The 15000-nt window shown below is 47.4% G+C and overlaps 1 protein-coding gene across 1 annotated transcript in view; it reads left to right on the top strand.

The window, feature by feature from the left end:
• Positions 1–15000, top strand: part of LOC130398773 (myosin-10-like) — a 42659-nt gene that overhangs the window by 8339 nt on the left and 19320 nt on the right. Inside the window, exons 4-22 of the mRNA XM_056604942.1 lie at positions 437–464; positions 2658–2760; positions 3055–3084; positions 3636–3728; positions 3869–3932; positions 4903–5001; positions 5521–5664; positions 5957–6052; positions 6541–6659; positions 6869–7021; positions 7672–7845; positions 8129–8302; positions 9714–9828; positions 11225–11418; positions 12024–12145; positions 12232–12301; positions 13470–13630; positions 13995–14103; positions 14730–14861. Of these exons, the coding sequence (XP_056460917.1) occupies positions 437–464; positions 2658–2760; positions 3055–3084; positions 3636–3728; positions 3869–3932; positions 4903–5001; positions 5521–5664; positions 5957–6052; positions 6541–6659; positions 6869–7021; positions 7672–7845; positions 8129–8302; positions 9714–9828; positions 11225–11418; positions 12024–12145; positions 12232–12301; positions 13470–13630; positions 13995–14103; positions 14730–14861 (2180 nt within the window). The remainder of the gene's footprint in view (positions 1–436; positions 465–2657; positions 2761–3054; positions 3085–3635; positions 3729–3868; positions 3933–4902; positions 5002–5520; positions 5665–5956; positions 6053–6540; positions 6660–6868; positions 7022–7671; positions 7846–8128; positions 8303–9713; positions 9829–11224; positions 11419–12023; positions 12146–12231; positions 12302–13469; positions 13631–13994; positions 14104–14729; positions 14862–15000) is intronic.

Raw genomic sequence — 15000 nt, 5'->3', positions numbered from 1 at the left:
CGTGATGCTGGTTTGTACCAGCCACAGCCAGGTTGGATGGGGTTCTGGAGTTCTGATCATCATCACACAACACAGTGCACGTAGTTGATCATGGAAATGTGTGTTTGTGAGGACCGAACCTGAACCTTATGTAGGGCAGACCCTCTCCTGTCCTTTCTCCTTTAACCTTTGCCACTTGATGCTGGCGCTTTTCCTCGAAGGCACAAGCTAGCCTAAGAACGCTATGATGTCGTGCTTCATACGTCAAATAGCATACAGGCTGCATGCTACATGCCTCACAGTACATTCTGCCTAGCTAAATAATTTTAGTGATTTTATCCTCCTGCAGGCTCGCTACATGCTAAATGCCTCATACAGGTTACATGCAGAATGCATCCCATGATGTCTTTGAAACTGTAAGCACACACACTAACTCTCTCTCTCTCTCTCTCCACAGATCGTGAGGACCAATCTATTCTTTGCACGTAAGTTCTATGGAGCATACTCATAATAATAATAACTTTATTCATATGGCACCTTAACTATAAAGACAGATAATCCAAGACGATAAGAACAATGCAATGCAAGATACTACAAGATCATGCAATACAATGCAATGAAATAAGATCCAAAACAGATAATAAAACAGATCAAATATAAAACAAGATAAAGTCATTTGAATAGTACACAAAATGCCATCAGTTAAGGAAAACCATAAGACAAAAGTGAGTCTTCAGAAGAGATTTAAAAGAGGACACAGTTTACCTGCCCACTCATAACCATTAACTACTATATGCGAAACTATTGCATAAATTCCTGACAGGGATACAGAGTGTAAGGATGATTGGAGATAGATCCTGGCTCCTCCTTGCCAAGGTGTCTTGAGCAAGACACACAACTTTAGATTCTCCTGATAGCTCGCTATTACCTTGTACGGTAGACACCGCTGTCGGTGTCGGACTGTGTATTTATTGGTGAATGTGGCACAAATCGTGAAGCGCTGAGAGTGAACACAGGTCAGCAAAGCGCAGTATAAATGCTGTCTATTTATCTGCCAATTCTCTCCTCGGTCTAAAGGCGGACTAGGTGATGTAGTGGCTCGATGAAGTGGAAAATGATAGTGTTAGCGGTGGATTATCTGGCTCCACCTTAATAGAGGTCCCTGCCAACCCATCCCGGTCCCTGTATTACCTGACCATATATCTCAGCTCAGATCTCATTCCAGCCCGACTGCTCCATCAGCCGCAGTATCCCAAAGGCCACGCTGAGGTCGCAGAGAGGTTGTGCAGCATTGTGGGGATTAAGCCTCGTAAAAATCATCTGGGACGCGGGATGGAAAGACTTTGAACGCGCACGCACTGTTCCCTCTCTGTCGCTGATGTCTCAGTTAGCCAGCCGAGTGCGGTTTCGCCAGGCTGTTATTGGCCATTCCCGGCCTGTTGTGAGAGGGTAGTTACTGGGTTTGGTGCTCTGCCGAAACCCTCCGTCGTCAGAGCTGAAATACGCCCCCTGTTGGCTGTAACCGCTGGAATATTACTAATAATAAAGTAAACAAATATTGGTTTTACCATAAAACTGCCGCCGACACTTCGGTCATCGGTACACCCGAGCTGACCTATACAGGTAGCCTACACAGCTTGCTATGTGCGGCAGCTAATAGCCCGCTAGGCTAAAGCCACTGGCATGTAGTCCATACAGCTTGCTATGTGTAGAAGCTAATAGCCCGCTAGGCTAAAGCCACTGGCATGTGGTCCATACAGCTTGCTATGTGTAGAAGCTAATAGCCCGCTAGGCTAAAGCCATTGGCATGCAGTCCATACAGCTTGCTATCTGTAGCAGCTAATAGCCCGCTAGGTTAAAGCCACTGGCATGCAGTCCATACAGCTTGCTATGTGTAGCAGCTAATAGCCCGCTAGGCTAAAGCCACTGGCATGTAGCCCATACAGCCTGCCATGCATAGCTAAAATCTAGCTAGGACAAAGCCACTGGGAAGTAGCCAACTCCGCCTGCTATGTGTAGCTAATATCCGGCTAGGCTAAAGCCACGGGCATGTAGCTGTGTGTTGTTGCTTGGATGTGCACCAGCGGCTCTGGGGTCTGGTCGGACCAGCGGTAGCGGCAGCAGACCAAACCACGGACCCGCCCTCGCTACCACAGAGTTCTGCACCGGGTTCCGATCTCCCAGAGAACGGGAGAACAAACAACATACCGTTCTCTCCCTTACTCAATAAAATGTATTTTTTGGCATGAACGTTTATTCAATAATGTTGCAAAAGAAATTTCCTGAGAAAACAGCGAGAAACAAAAAAAAACAACCAATACAGATAAAACAACAAAATACAGGGTCGAGAAAAAAACACACAAAAATACATTGATATATATCTGCTGCCGCTCAAATCGAAGTCTCTGAGTTCTTCTCTGGTTGGGGTTTGGTTGGGTTAGGCTTTCTGGGTGTATATTGCAACAAAGCTGTGGGTTAATGTAGAGCTTATGGTCACTTCAGCATCAAGTTGTCCAGTGTGTCTGAACTCAAACAGCCTCTACACTCTAGTGTTTCTACTTCTAGTCATGGAGGCATTCACTCGGATCAACATTTACCGTGTGTCCACCGGTCTCTCTGTCTCTCACTCTGACATGTCTGTCCCCATCTTTCACTCCGTCCGTCCGTCCGTCTCTCAGAGGAGAGTCGGGAGCAGGTAAGACGGAGAACACTAAGAAAGTGATCCAGTACCTGGCCCACGTCGCCTCCTCCCACAAGGGTCGCAGAGACCACAACATTCCTGTGAGTGCTCCTACCCCCTCCCCCCATCGTTCTTCCTCCTTCCTCCTCCTCATCCTCTCCCTTACCACCACTAAATGCTAACGTTTACAGATGAATGAAATCGTTGAGGATGTTCCCAATGTTTAATCTTTAACATAGGTTGACAATTTTACTTCTCATTGGCTCATTGCTTCATGCTACGCTAGCAGGCTAATTCTAGGCTATCAGGCTAATGCTAAGCTATCGAACTGATACTAGGCTAATGCCCCCTGGTTTTCTATGCTCTGGATTCTAACCCCTCCCTTTGTTTAACAGCCTGAATCTCCCAAAGCATTGAAGCTCCAGGCAAGTGTCTCCCTCATCATTTTCCTGGTGGCGCATGCCACCTCTACATTGTACATAAATGTTATACTAAAACATCTGCAGTGATCTAATGTAGACATCGGACCAAATACCGTAACAATACATTTTGGACAGAGCAATAACGGATATCTTCTATGTAGTGATATTGTTAAGTTGGTTATTGGTTTTGTGGTATGTCACCTGGATTTAGTCAGAATACTCACTTTTAGGAGATGCATGTTAGGATTCTTGGGATTGAAGGGTACTCAACCTATTCTCGTATGTTCATTTATTGTTACACAAATCACTTTACAAAGTAGAGCTTATCAAAACCATACCTCTGTATAATTAGCTAAGGATGCGCTTAAGCTAAGCATGGTAGTTTAAGTTAGCATTGCACTTCAGCTTAGCGAGCTGAGTACAATGCATTCGATTAGCATTGTACTTTTATTTAGGGTTAGTTAGTTAACATTCGGCGTGCAGTAGAAGAGGGATGCAGAGCCGTGCTGACAGGTGTGCGAGATGTTTGACCGCTCGCTGACTTCTCCCCGCAGGGTGAGTTGGAACGGCAGCTCCTCCAGGCTAACCCCATCCTGGAGGCCTTCGGCAACGCCAAGACAGTGAAGAACGACAACTCGTCTCGATTCGTGAGTTTGGTTGTTAATTCACAAAGCATGTTCCAAAGGTTCTCCAAGGGAAGGAAGATATTTCTCCAATGACGTGATCGCACAACCAGGCTAAACGAATATCCTCACTAAGTGTTTAAACGATTTGTTGTACGTTGCAGGGCAAGTTTATTCGAGTCAACTTCGATGTCGCTGGATACATCGTGGGGGCCAACATTGAGACCTGTATCCTAAACCACCGTCTGAACCAATGACTCCTAAGTAACAGAAAGGTAGTGATTACAGAAGTACTATATATGTTATAGTATGTGTCAAGTCAAGTGCAGAAACTTGACAAAATACAAACTCCAATCCAATAAACGCAGTTGCTGGCTTCCGCTGGCGAATGCCGGCGCGGTCGTTGTGTGGTGAGTTAAGGTTGGTGTTGGAGTGAGACTGATAATGTGCTTTACGAGGATTCCTTTCCTAAAATGGAGGTTTCTATGGTTTCTAAAAACTCAGATGGAATACTGACCTCCTGTGCCGCAGAAGCGATGAACCCCGTTCTGCTCACAGCCTGAAGCTAATCCTTGAGTTCTGGACCAGTTGCACATGTTTCAGTGTTCCTAGTGTTCCCACAGTTTGCTGTAAACCATGTTAAGCCCGGCTGTATCGTCCTGGCAACCCCTAGTCCAGTGATTCACAACCTTTTTATGGCCCGTGGTTTCTTTTATTTGTTTTCAATGTCTGAAATTGTTGTGTTTTGGCTTCCCCACACACAATTGCAAGTTTTGCAACCCTATTCAAACCTTCTGTTATATCAATGTCCCGGTGAACATACATCGTGCCGTACTAGTGATAAGTAGTAGTTTGCTTGTAGCTACAAATAATCTGTCTGTTGGCATATAAAGGACATCTCAGACCTTTCAAACCGTAGTATTTTCGAAAAAATATATAAACCTCTAGCATATAAATTAACAATCTTCCACAACCCCAATCTGCGTATGACACCAAGTGGGTTCCCGACCCACTGGTTGGGGGACCCCTTGTGTTGTATATCACCACTAAGGTTGCTTTAGAAACAAACTAGTAGGTATGTTAGACAAGGCTGTCACAATCACAACCCTCATTCATTTGATATAAGTGAGGGTTTTTGAGGGTTCAGGGTGTATCGCCGTAGTGTCCTGGTCCCATGTTCCGTAACGTGTGGCGTCAGACCTCCTGGAGAAGTCCAGAGCCATCCGTCAGGCCAAAGACGAGAGGACCTTCCACGTGTTCTACCAGCTGCTGGCGGGCGCCGGGGAGCACCTCAAGAGTGAGTACATCCAGACCGTAAAGAACATTACGGACCTACCCAGGACAACCAGACCATCTGGAACAAACAGACTGTACATCAGATGCACTCATGTATCTTATGCAGGGGTGTGATGTGATTTGTGTGTGTTTCTGTATGTGACGGTTGTGGTTGTGTGTTTCTGTATGTGTTGGTTGTGGTTGTGTGTTTCTGTATGTGTTGGTTGTGGTTGTGTGTTTCTGTATGTGTTGGTTGTGGTTGTGTGTGTCTCTGTATGTGACGGTTGTGGTTGTGTGTTTCTGTATGTGACGGTTGTGGTTGTGTGTTTCTGTATGTGACGGTTGTGGTTGTGTGTTTCTGTATGTGATGGTTCTGGTTGTGTGTTTCTGTATGTGATGGTTCTGGTTGTGTGTCTCTGTATGTGACGGTTGTGGTTGTGTTTGTTTCTGTATGTGACGGTTGTGGTTGTGTGTTTCTGTATGTGACGGTTGTGGTTGTGTGTGTCTCTGTATGTGACGGTTGTGGTTGTGTTGGTTCCAGCCGACCTGCTGCTAGAGGGATTCTCCAGCTACCGTTTCCTGTCCAATGGGAACGTGACGATCCCTGGCCAGCAGGACAAGGACAACTTCCAGGAGACCATGGACGCCATGCACATCATGAGCTTCTCCCATGAAGAGATCGTATGTGAGTACAGACAGGGAGGCAATCAGGCAGACAGAAGGGAGGACAGCCATCAAACAAGTGTGTTTGATGGGCTTTATGGGATATTGATACTCTCTCTCTCTCTCTCTCTCTCTCTCTCGCTCTCTCTCTCTCTCTCTCTCTCTCTCTCTCTCTCTCTCTCTCTCTCTCTCTCTCTCTCTCTCTCTCTCTCTCTCTCTCCCTCCTATCATCATCTCTCTCTCTCTCTCTCTCTCTCTCTCTCTCTCTCTCTCTCTCTCTCTCTCTCTCTCTCCCTCTCTCTCTCCCTCTCCAGGTATGTTGAAGGTGGTGTCCGCGGTCTTGCAGTTTGGGAACATATCGTTCCGGAAGGAGAGGAACACGGACCAGGCCTCCATGCCTGAGAACACAGGTGAGGCCACACCTCTAGCTCCAGCCAATCAGAGTTATTGTCTTGCCCTCTCGATGCTCATGCTGAATCCAATTGGAAGTAAAGAAAAAACGTATTCTGAAATCTCTCGGCTCTACTGGGAGGATAATATTTGATGTTCCTCTGTGCTTTGCTACATTTTCCTCGGGCACTGCTTAAAATTCTTTATTAATCCTGCAGACTGTGTCTCTCTTAAGTCATGAATCTAAAGTCCATCCCCTGAGCACAACTCGGCCATCATTCTTTTATTTTTGGAAAACGCTTTCAGCGAGATCGAGGCCAGACCGATCTGCAGAGAGAAACTGAATGTGAGCCGGGGACGGTCTCTGGGGGCCGGTTTAGATGTGCTTAAGCCAGACACCGAACCCTGACTGCTCCCGGCCAGCTGGCGGCCTGCATGGTCCCCCCACCCTGAGCGTCCATTACAACCTGTAGACGCTCCATCACTGAGGTCCTCTGTGTCTCCGCAGCGGCCCAGAAGCTGTGCCACCTGCTGGGCATGAACGTCATGGAGTTCACCCGGGCCATCCTGACCCCCAGGATCAAGGTGGGCCGGGACTACGTCCAGAAGGCCCAGACCAAGGAGCAGGTAGGGGGACAGTAATATAATGTAGTCAAAGTGGGACCTGGCTATGTTCAGTAATATAATATAGTCAAAGTGGGACCTGGCTATGGTCAGTCATAATGTAACATAGTCTTAGTGGGACCTGGCTATGGTCAGTCAGTAATGTAACGTAGTCCTAGTGGGACCTGGCTATGTTCAGTCTTGGCACCAAGCCTCTCTCTCCCCCCCACCAGGCAGACTTTGCCATGGAGGCGCTGGCCAAGGCCACGTACGAGCGGCTCTTCCGCTGGCTGGTGCACCGCATCAACCGGGCCCTGGACCGCACCAAGCGCCAGGGGGCCTCCTTCATCGGGATCCTGGACATCGCCGGCTTCGAGATCTTCCAGGTGATCCCAGTGCTGAACACCGCCGGCGTTCACTCACGCTGCACACTGCTTCTTAATCTGTTCATCTGTAGTAAAACAGGGCTAGAGATTATGGGATGGCCCATGGGTGGGTAAGAGGACATTCATTTACTTCCAGAATTATATTTACATGACTTACAATAAGTACATCTGTCAGAGGTAGGAGAAAACAACAACATATCAATGTCGGTACAGTAAAGATGTTCATAGAAACAAGTGCCATGCACAAATAATTGTTAGGTTAACCCATTCCCCGTTTGCAACAAAGATAGCTAGGAGAAGATGGTACACAATGCTCAGTACTATTTTTTATCCAGCCATGCAGTCTTTAGACCGCTCTTTAAGGAAAGCTCCGCAGGTTGCTTGTTGTGTTGCCTGAAGCACACGGTTGTGTTTGAGATGGACTCAAGATAATGCTTTAGAATCTTCCCTTTCAAAATAGGCTTGAGTTCCAGAGCGAGTGCATAACTACAGCTCCACTACAAACAATACGATTCTACTTCTTGTTTATAACGTGCTAAAAAAATGCGAGGCGCAATCCTTGCTCTGTCTGCTTCGGGCTTTGCCCTGTCAGTCGCATCATGGTTACTACGGGTCTTAACCCCGTCTCCCGCTCCCGTTCTTCCCCGCAGCTGAACTCGTTCGAGCAGCTGTGCATCAACTACACCAACGAGCGGCTGCAGCAGCTGTTCAACCACACCATGTTCATCCTGGAGCAGGAGGAGTACCAGCGGGAGGGCATCGAGTGGAGCTTCATCGACTTCGGCCTGGACCTGCAGCCCTGCATCGACCTCATCGAGAGGCCGGTGGGTCCCCTCTCCGCCTGGTGGTCCCGGGGACACACTGCGGACGAACCCCTAGTCTCTGGTTCACCCAGCGTTGACCCCTGGTTACTTCTTGTTTGTCTCTTGCTACCACTGGTTTACTTTTTGTTTACCCCTGTAGACCCACCTATCTTCTCTTGTTTACCTTTGAAACTTTCGTTTCCCTATAGTTTAACTCTTGTTAAATTTTGTTTATCTCTTTAGTTGAACTTTTCTCGACTTCCTTCTTTACTTCCTGTTTGCCCCTTGTCGTTGCCCTCGGCAGAACAACCCCCCGGGCATCCTGGCCCTGCTGGACGAGGAGTGCTGGTTCCCCAAAGCTACAGACAAGACCTTCGTGGACAAGGTCCTCCAGGAACAGGGCACCCACGGCAAGTTCCAGAAGCCCCGGCAGCTGAAGGACAAGGCGGACTTCTGTGTCATCCACTACGCTGGCAGGGTATGAAACCGCTCTGGCATCTACTAGACAGGGAGGGTAGGACACTGAGGGTGTCCCTGAGCAAGACACCTCACCCTGACTGCTCCCCACGAGCTGGCTGTCGCCCTGCGTGGCTGACTCCGCCGTCGGTGTGTGAATGTGTGCGATGTATATATGCAGTCCATTATCATACAAGGCAGGCAGGGTAGTACACTACAATATCATCCACTACCCTGGCAGATTAAGGGGTCAGATTCTAACCCCTAATGACCTGATAATGCTACACCAACCTGAGTATCAATCATTTTTCTTTAATATATCTTCCAATAATGGGGTAGCGGGTTCGAAACCCTGCTGTGTAGCACTGAGTAGCTACTGTAGCTACTGGATGGTTTGTAGCTAGCAGCCTAGCTAGCTTTCTGTTTAGCAACTGGGTTTAATGTTAGATAGCTTTCTGTTTGGCTTCCAGAATTCTGTTTGTTAGCGTCCCAGTCTCAAGTCTCTACGATCCCAGCGCACGAGGTTTCGGTAGCCAGACCCCTTAACACAATAGTCCAGTTGTCCCCCACATCTGGTTCACATCGGGGTGATATCCAGTCTGGGTTACATAACCCAGAGTGTTTCCACCTTATAGTGGGTTTCTGCCATCTGGAGAGCCCTACTTCCCTGCATTCCAAACTAATATCATCTTTCTGGGTTAAAACAGTCAACTTTCTTTCCTCGTTCCTCTTTTAAATGTTTAAACATGTTTAAATACCAAATGTATCCTGTTTAAATCCAGTATCTTAATCAAACTTTAGTAATTACATTCTGTGCTATAAAACACTTTTACATAGTAAGTCCCAACACTGAAGTTACCATTTTTTTTCGAGGCTCCTGATGATAGCCAGAAGGGTTGGTTTGGGGATTTGTTAGGGATTGTCCGTTTTGCTTGGGGGTTTTGCTCGCTGTTTATGGTCTGGCTTTGAGCCGTCTACAGGCTGTTAAAGACTGGAGTCGAACCAGCATCTATCAGCTCCTTCCCTGGGGAATAACATGATGATATGATCTCCCTGTTTCTGTTTGGTTCAAATTACTCAAAGATGCTCCTGGTTATGGAAAAATATGTTATGGAGACTTTTCTGCAGGTTAGCATATAAAAACTAATTCGATTTATTTGCAGAACAACATCCATCAAAGGTTGACAGAAAACACTTAAACACATGTTTTTAGTTTATTATCCTCCTTTCAATATTATGAGGGACTGCAATGTAATCCTTTCGGTGAAGTACTGCCCTGTAATTGTACCTCCTGTGTTGGAGGTGTGTTGAGGTGGAGGTGTCTGGGAATTGGAGGTTTGTTGTAGATGGAGGTGGAGGTGTGTCTAGGCTCAGGCGTCTGAAGGGGGAGGCTCGTTGGAGATGGATGTGACCCAGACTCTGTATCCCTCCAGGTAGACTACAAAGCCGATGAGTGGCTGATGAAGAACATGGACCCGCTGAATGACAACGTCGCCACTCTGCTCCACCAGTCCACGGACAAGTTTGTCTCTGAGCTCTGGAAAGACGGTGAGGACCACCGCATACTCACACCTTACATATTAATAAAACGTGTGATTTGGCTGATCACAGATATAACCACTTAACTTGAACTACTCTGTATGTATTTTAACAACACCGCCAAGAAACAGTGACCATCGCAGACTCTGCAATCACGTTAACACGGTCTATAGTGTGGGCTGCTAATCTCTTTTACGTCTTTACTGCAATCTGCCCTGCTCTCTCTCCCCTCTCCTTGTACCATATTTATCTCTCTCTCTCTCTCTCTCTCTCTCTCTCTCTCTCTCTCTCTCTCTCTCTCTCTCTCTCTCTCTCTCTCTCTCTCTCTCTCTCTCTCTCTCTCTCTCTCTCTCTCTCTCTCTCTCTCTCTCTCTCTCTCCACCTACCACATAGGAAGAGGTAGATAAAGAGAGAGGGTAAGAGAGACATAGGAAGAGGAGGACAGAGAGAGCTCTCTGACCTCCTCTTCCTATGTCTCTCTTACCCTCTCTCTTCTCCATTTCTCTCTCTATCTACCTCTTACTATGTCTTTCTTGCTCTCGCTCTCTCTTCCTCTCTCTCTCTGTCTATCTCACTCTCTCTGTCCACCTCTTCCTATGTCTCTCTTACCCTCGCTCTCTTTCTATTCCTACCTGCCTTATGTCTCTTTTTCTAGACATTCAGACCTTTCGGAGAGCCTCTTTCTATGATAATGTTTCTGAGAGCCCTGAGTCGCCAGGTGACTGATGTTAACACGCCTAGCACCTAGCAAGGCTGCCTGACAACGCTATGGCTGCCTGGCAATGCTCTTGCTGCCTGGCAATGCTCTGGCTGCCTGTCAATACTCTGGCTGCTTGACAATACTCTTGCTGCCTGACAATACTCTGGCTGCCTGACAATGCTCTTGCTGCCTGACAATACTCTGGCTGCCTGACAATACTCTGGCTGCTTGACAATACTCTGGCTGCTTCACAATACTCTGGCAATACTTGACATTTGTGTTGTCTAGTGACATTCTTGTTACCTGCATGGTTTTCCTCTGCTTCCTCAATTTTTTTTTATTAGAATTATATAATTATTATAATTGAACTGTTATAAGGTTAAACTATTAATAATGTTCATAATACGGTTACCTTTTCAGGGTTAAATCATTTGGACTGTAGCTGAGCATGCTAATCGGAGCACTGCTGTCCTGTGTTTTAGCACTGTTAGCACGGCGGCGTTAGGAACGCAACAATGAGAGCTAGCGCTTCCAGTGCGATGTCCATCCGGCTCTCAGACTGCATCACCTTCTCCTGACATCACTTCCTGTCCTGTCTTCAGTCCCTCTCCTGTCTTGACCTCACTTCCTCTCCCGTCCTGACATCGCCTCCCGTCCTGACATCACTTCCTCCCTTGTGCTGACGCCCCTTCCTGCCCCCTCCAGTGGACCGCATCGTGGGATTGGACCAGGTGGCGGGCATGGCGGAGACGGCGTTCGGCGCCTCCTACAAGACCAAGAAGGGCATGTTCCGCACGGTGGGACAGCTCTACAAGGAGTCCCTCTCGCGCCTCATGGCCACGCTCAGGAACACCAACCCCAACTTCGTACGCTGCATCATCCCCAACCACCACAAGAGGGTAGGTGTTACCATGACAACCACCGCATCACCCCCAACCACCACAAGAGGGTAGGTGTTACCATGATAACCATCGCATCACCCCCAACCACCACAAGAGGGTAGGTGTTACCATGACAACCACCGCATTACCCCCAACCACCACAAGAGGGTAGGTGTTACCATGACAACCATCACAACCATTACATCACCCCCAACCGCCACAAGAGGTTAGGTGTTACCATGACAACCATCACATCATCCCACAACCACTACAAGAGGGTAGGTGTTACCATGACAACCATCGCATCGCCCCCAACCGCCACTAGAGGGTAGGTGTTACCGTGACAACCTTCACATCCTCCCACAACCACCACAAGAGGATAGGTGTTACCATGACAACCACCCGATCCTCCCACAACCACTACGAGAGAGTAGGTGTTACCATGACAACCATGACATTACCCCATTGCACCACAAGAGGGTAACATGACAACTTGTTGTCATTACCTTGACAGCAGGTAAGATTCTCAGCTATGAGGGGAGAGATGTTGTATGTTTTATAACATGTGATATCGATGTGGAGGCGTTCTATGTCATATAACACGTTACATTGATGTGTCCCAGGCTGGGAAGCTGGAGCCCCAGCTGGTCCTGGAGCAGCTGAGGTGCAACGGAGTCCTGGAGGGAATCAGGATCTGCCGACAGGGCTTCCCCAACCGCATCCTCTTCCAGGAGTTCAGACAGAGGTACCCCCCTCACCTCTCGCCTCTCTACACCCCGGAGCACACCGCGTGGACCCCCTGTTATCCACTGACCGTCACTCTCTCTCCAGGTATGAGATCCTGACACCCAACGCTATCCCCAAGGGCTTCATGGATGGGAAGCAGGCCTGTGACCAGATGGTGAGGAAGGGACCACGCTTTACCGTATAAACACTGTCCGCACCTTACCATAATCTACCTAATAACCACTACCTAACCCTACCGTAATATACCTAATAACTATTGCTGTCAGTTAAACGCATTATTAACGGCGTTACCGCAAACCAATTTTAACGGCGTTAATTTTTTTATCGCGCGATTAACGCAATTTATTTATTTATTTAAAAAAATGTTTTTTTTTTTCTTTTTCTTTGGCAAAACAAAGAAGCAGTAGCCTGACTGCTATGTTCAAGGCAGTATGTTTGTATATTCATCGTTTAATTGCACTATAGGCTTTTTTTTTGTATCGTCCTGTTTTGATGAGTATATGCCAATGTTGCTATCAATAAAAAAACATTTGCACAAGGCAAGCCGATGCACTTCTCCATGTTGATAAGAGCAATAAAATTAGAACAATTAATGGGACGAAGAAATCAAGGGATATTAAGCATAGGAATACTCGCGATTAATCCTGAGTTAACTATGACATTAATGCGATTAAGCACGATTAATCCTGAGTTAACTGGCATTAATGCGATTAATCGCGATTACATATTTTAATCGCTTGACAGCACTACTAATAACCACTACCTAACCCTACCGTAATATACCTAATAATCACTGTGCACTGGTAACACACCGTACTGTTATGTACCTAATAACCACTGTCCACCTGTACGTCACCTGTACCGCACCTGTAACGTAATGTACCTAATAGCCACCTTCAACCCGTACCTTACCATAATGTACCTATAAAGTGTCCGCCTGTACCTTACCGTATCAAACCTAATAACCACTGTCCAGCCTTACACCTCTTACCGTAATGTACCTTATAACCACTGTCTGCCCGTACATCACCTGTCCACACCCTACCATAATGTACCTTATAACCACAGTCCACCTTTACTATAACTTACCGTAATATACCTAATAACCACCGTCCAGCCTTACATCACTTACCGTAATGTACCTGATAACCACAGTCCACCTTTACTATAACTTACCGTAATATACCTAATAACCACCGTCCACCTCACCTCTCAGTCTGCTGCTGCCTATCACCTATGAGCCGTAGCATAGGCTGTTTGTAGTAACCTCTCCCCCCCCCCCCGCCTCCCCCTGCCTCCCCCTGCCTCCCCCTGCCTCCCAGATCAAGGTGCTGGAGCTGGACGCTAACCTGTACCGCATCGGCCAGAGCAAGATCTTCTTCAGGGCGGGGGTCTTGGCCCACCTCGAGGAGGAGAGGGACCTCAAGATCACCGACATCATCATCTACTTCCAGGCCGCCTGCAGGGGATACCTGGCACGCAAGTCAGCACCCCTCCATAACCTTACTAATAATAATACAGTAGTATTGGTATAGCAGTATCATAATAATAATAAAACATTGGTATAGCAGTATCATAATAGTTGTGTAGCAGTTGTGGTATAGTGCTGTACTAATGAGGATGAGAGAAGCTCAGGGCAGAGGGTGTGTCAGCCAGCTTGATGCTAACTGGGGGTTGAGCTCGGCGCTAATGGTGCGTGTCTCAGGGCTAACTCTGTTAGCTCAGTGCTAACCGTGGGTCTCAGGGATATCTCGGTTAACGCAGTGCTAACTGTGCGTGTCTCAGGGCTAACTCTGTGAGCTTGTTGCTAACTGTGTGTTTGTATGTCTGTCTCCTCTGCGTGGCAGGGCGTTCTCTAAGAAGCAGCAGCAGCTAAGCGCGCTGAAGGTTCTGCAGAGGAACTGCGCCGCCTACCTGAAGCTCAAGCACTGGCAGTGGTGGAGGCTCTTCACTAAGGTATACTACACACACTGTATACACTATACACTGTATTCATATACTGTATAATATACTATATTGGGTCACTAAATACTACAGCAAATTGTTGCATGTATCTGCAGTATATATTGTGTCCACATGGGGGTGTTGCTGTTTCTACACATAGGCACTAGGCACTCAAGATGGCTTCTAGCCTCTCACATTCAGCCAAGTGTGTCAAGTGTACCTTGGAGATTAACTCAGGTGTGTCTGGTGTACCTGGGAGCTTAACTCAGGTGTGTCTGGTGTACCTGGTAGGTTAACTGCGGTGGGACCGGTGTACCTAAGAGGTAAAGTGAGGTGTGTCCGGGTTACCTAGGAGGTTAACTCAGGTGTGTCTAGGTCACCTGGGAGGTTAACTCAGGTGTGTCTGGATTACCTGTGAGATTAACTCAGGTGTGTCTAGGTTACCTCGGAGATTAACTCAGGTGTGTCTAGATTACCTGTGAGATTAACTCAGGTGTGTCTAGATTACCTGGGAGTTGAACTCAGGTGTGTCTGGTGTACCTGGGGAGTTAACCGGAGTGTGTCTGGTGTACCTGGGGGGTAAACCGGGTTGGGTCTGGTGTACCTGGGGGGTTAACGGAGTGTGTTGGGTTGCCCAGGTGAAGCCTCTCCTCCAGGTGAGCCGGCAGGAGGAGGAGATGCAGGCCAAGGACGACGAGCTCCTCAAGGTTAAGGAGAAGCAGGGCAAGGTGGAGGAGGAGCTGGTGGAGATGCAGAAGAAACAGCAGCAGGTCAGCATACGACCACAACACCCTCACATATTTAGAAATTAATTAATAATTAATTAATTAATATTGATATCATAAAAAAAAAAAATATGGCTCCAAGGCAACTGAAACCCCTGTAACACAAGAACAACTACAACACCTT

This window comes from Gadus chalcogrammus, chromosome 2 (assembly GCF_026213295.1).
Source record: "Gadus chalcogrammus isolate NIFS_2021 chromosome 2, NIFS_Gcha_1.0, whole genome shotgun sequence".
Classification (NCBI taxonomy): domain Eukaryota; kingdom Metazoa; phylum Chordata; class Actinopteri; order Gadiformes; family Gadidae; genus Gadus; species Gadus chalcogrammus.
This window is presented reverse-complemented; position numbering and strand designations above follow the sequence as displayed.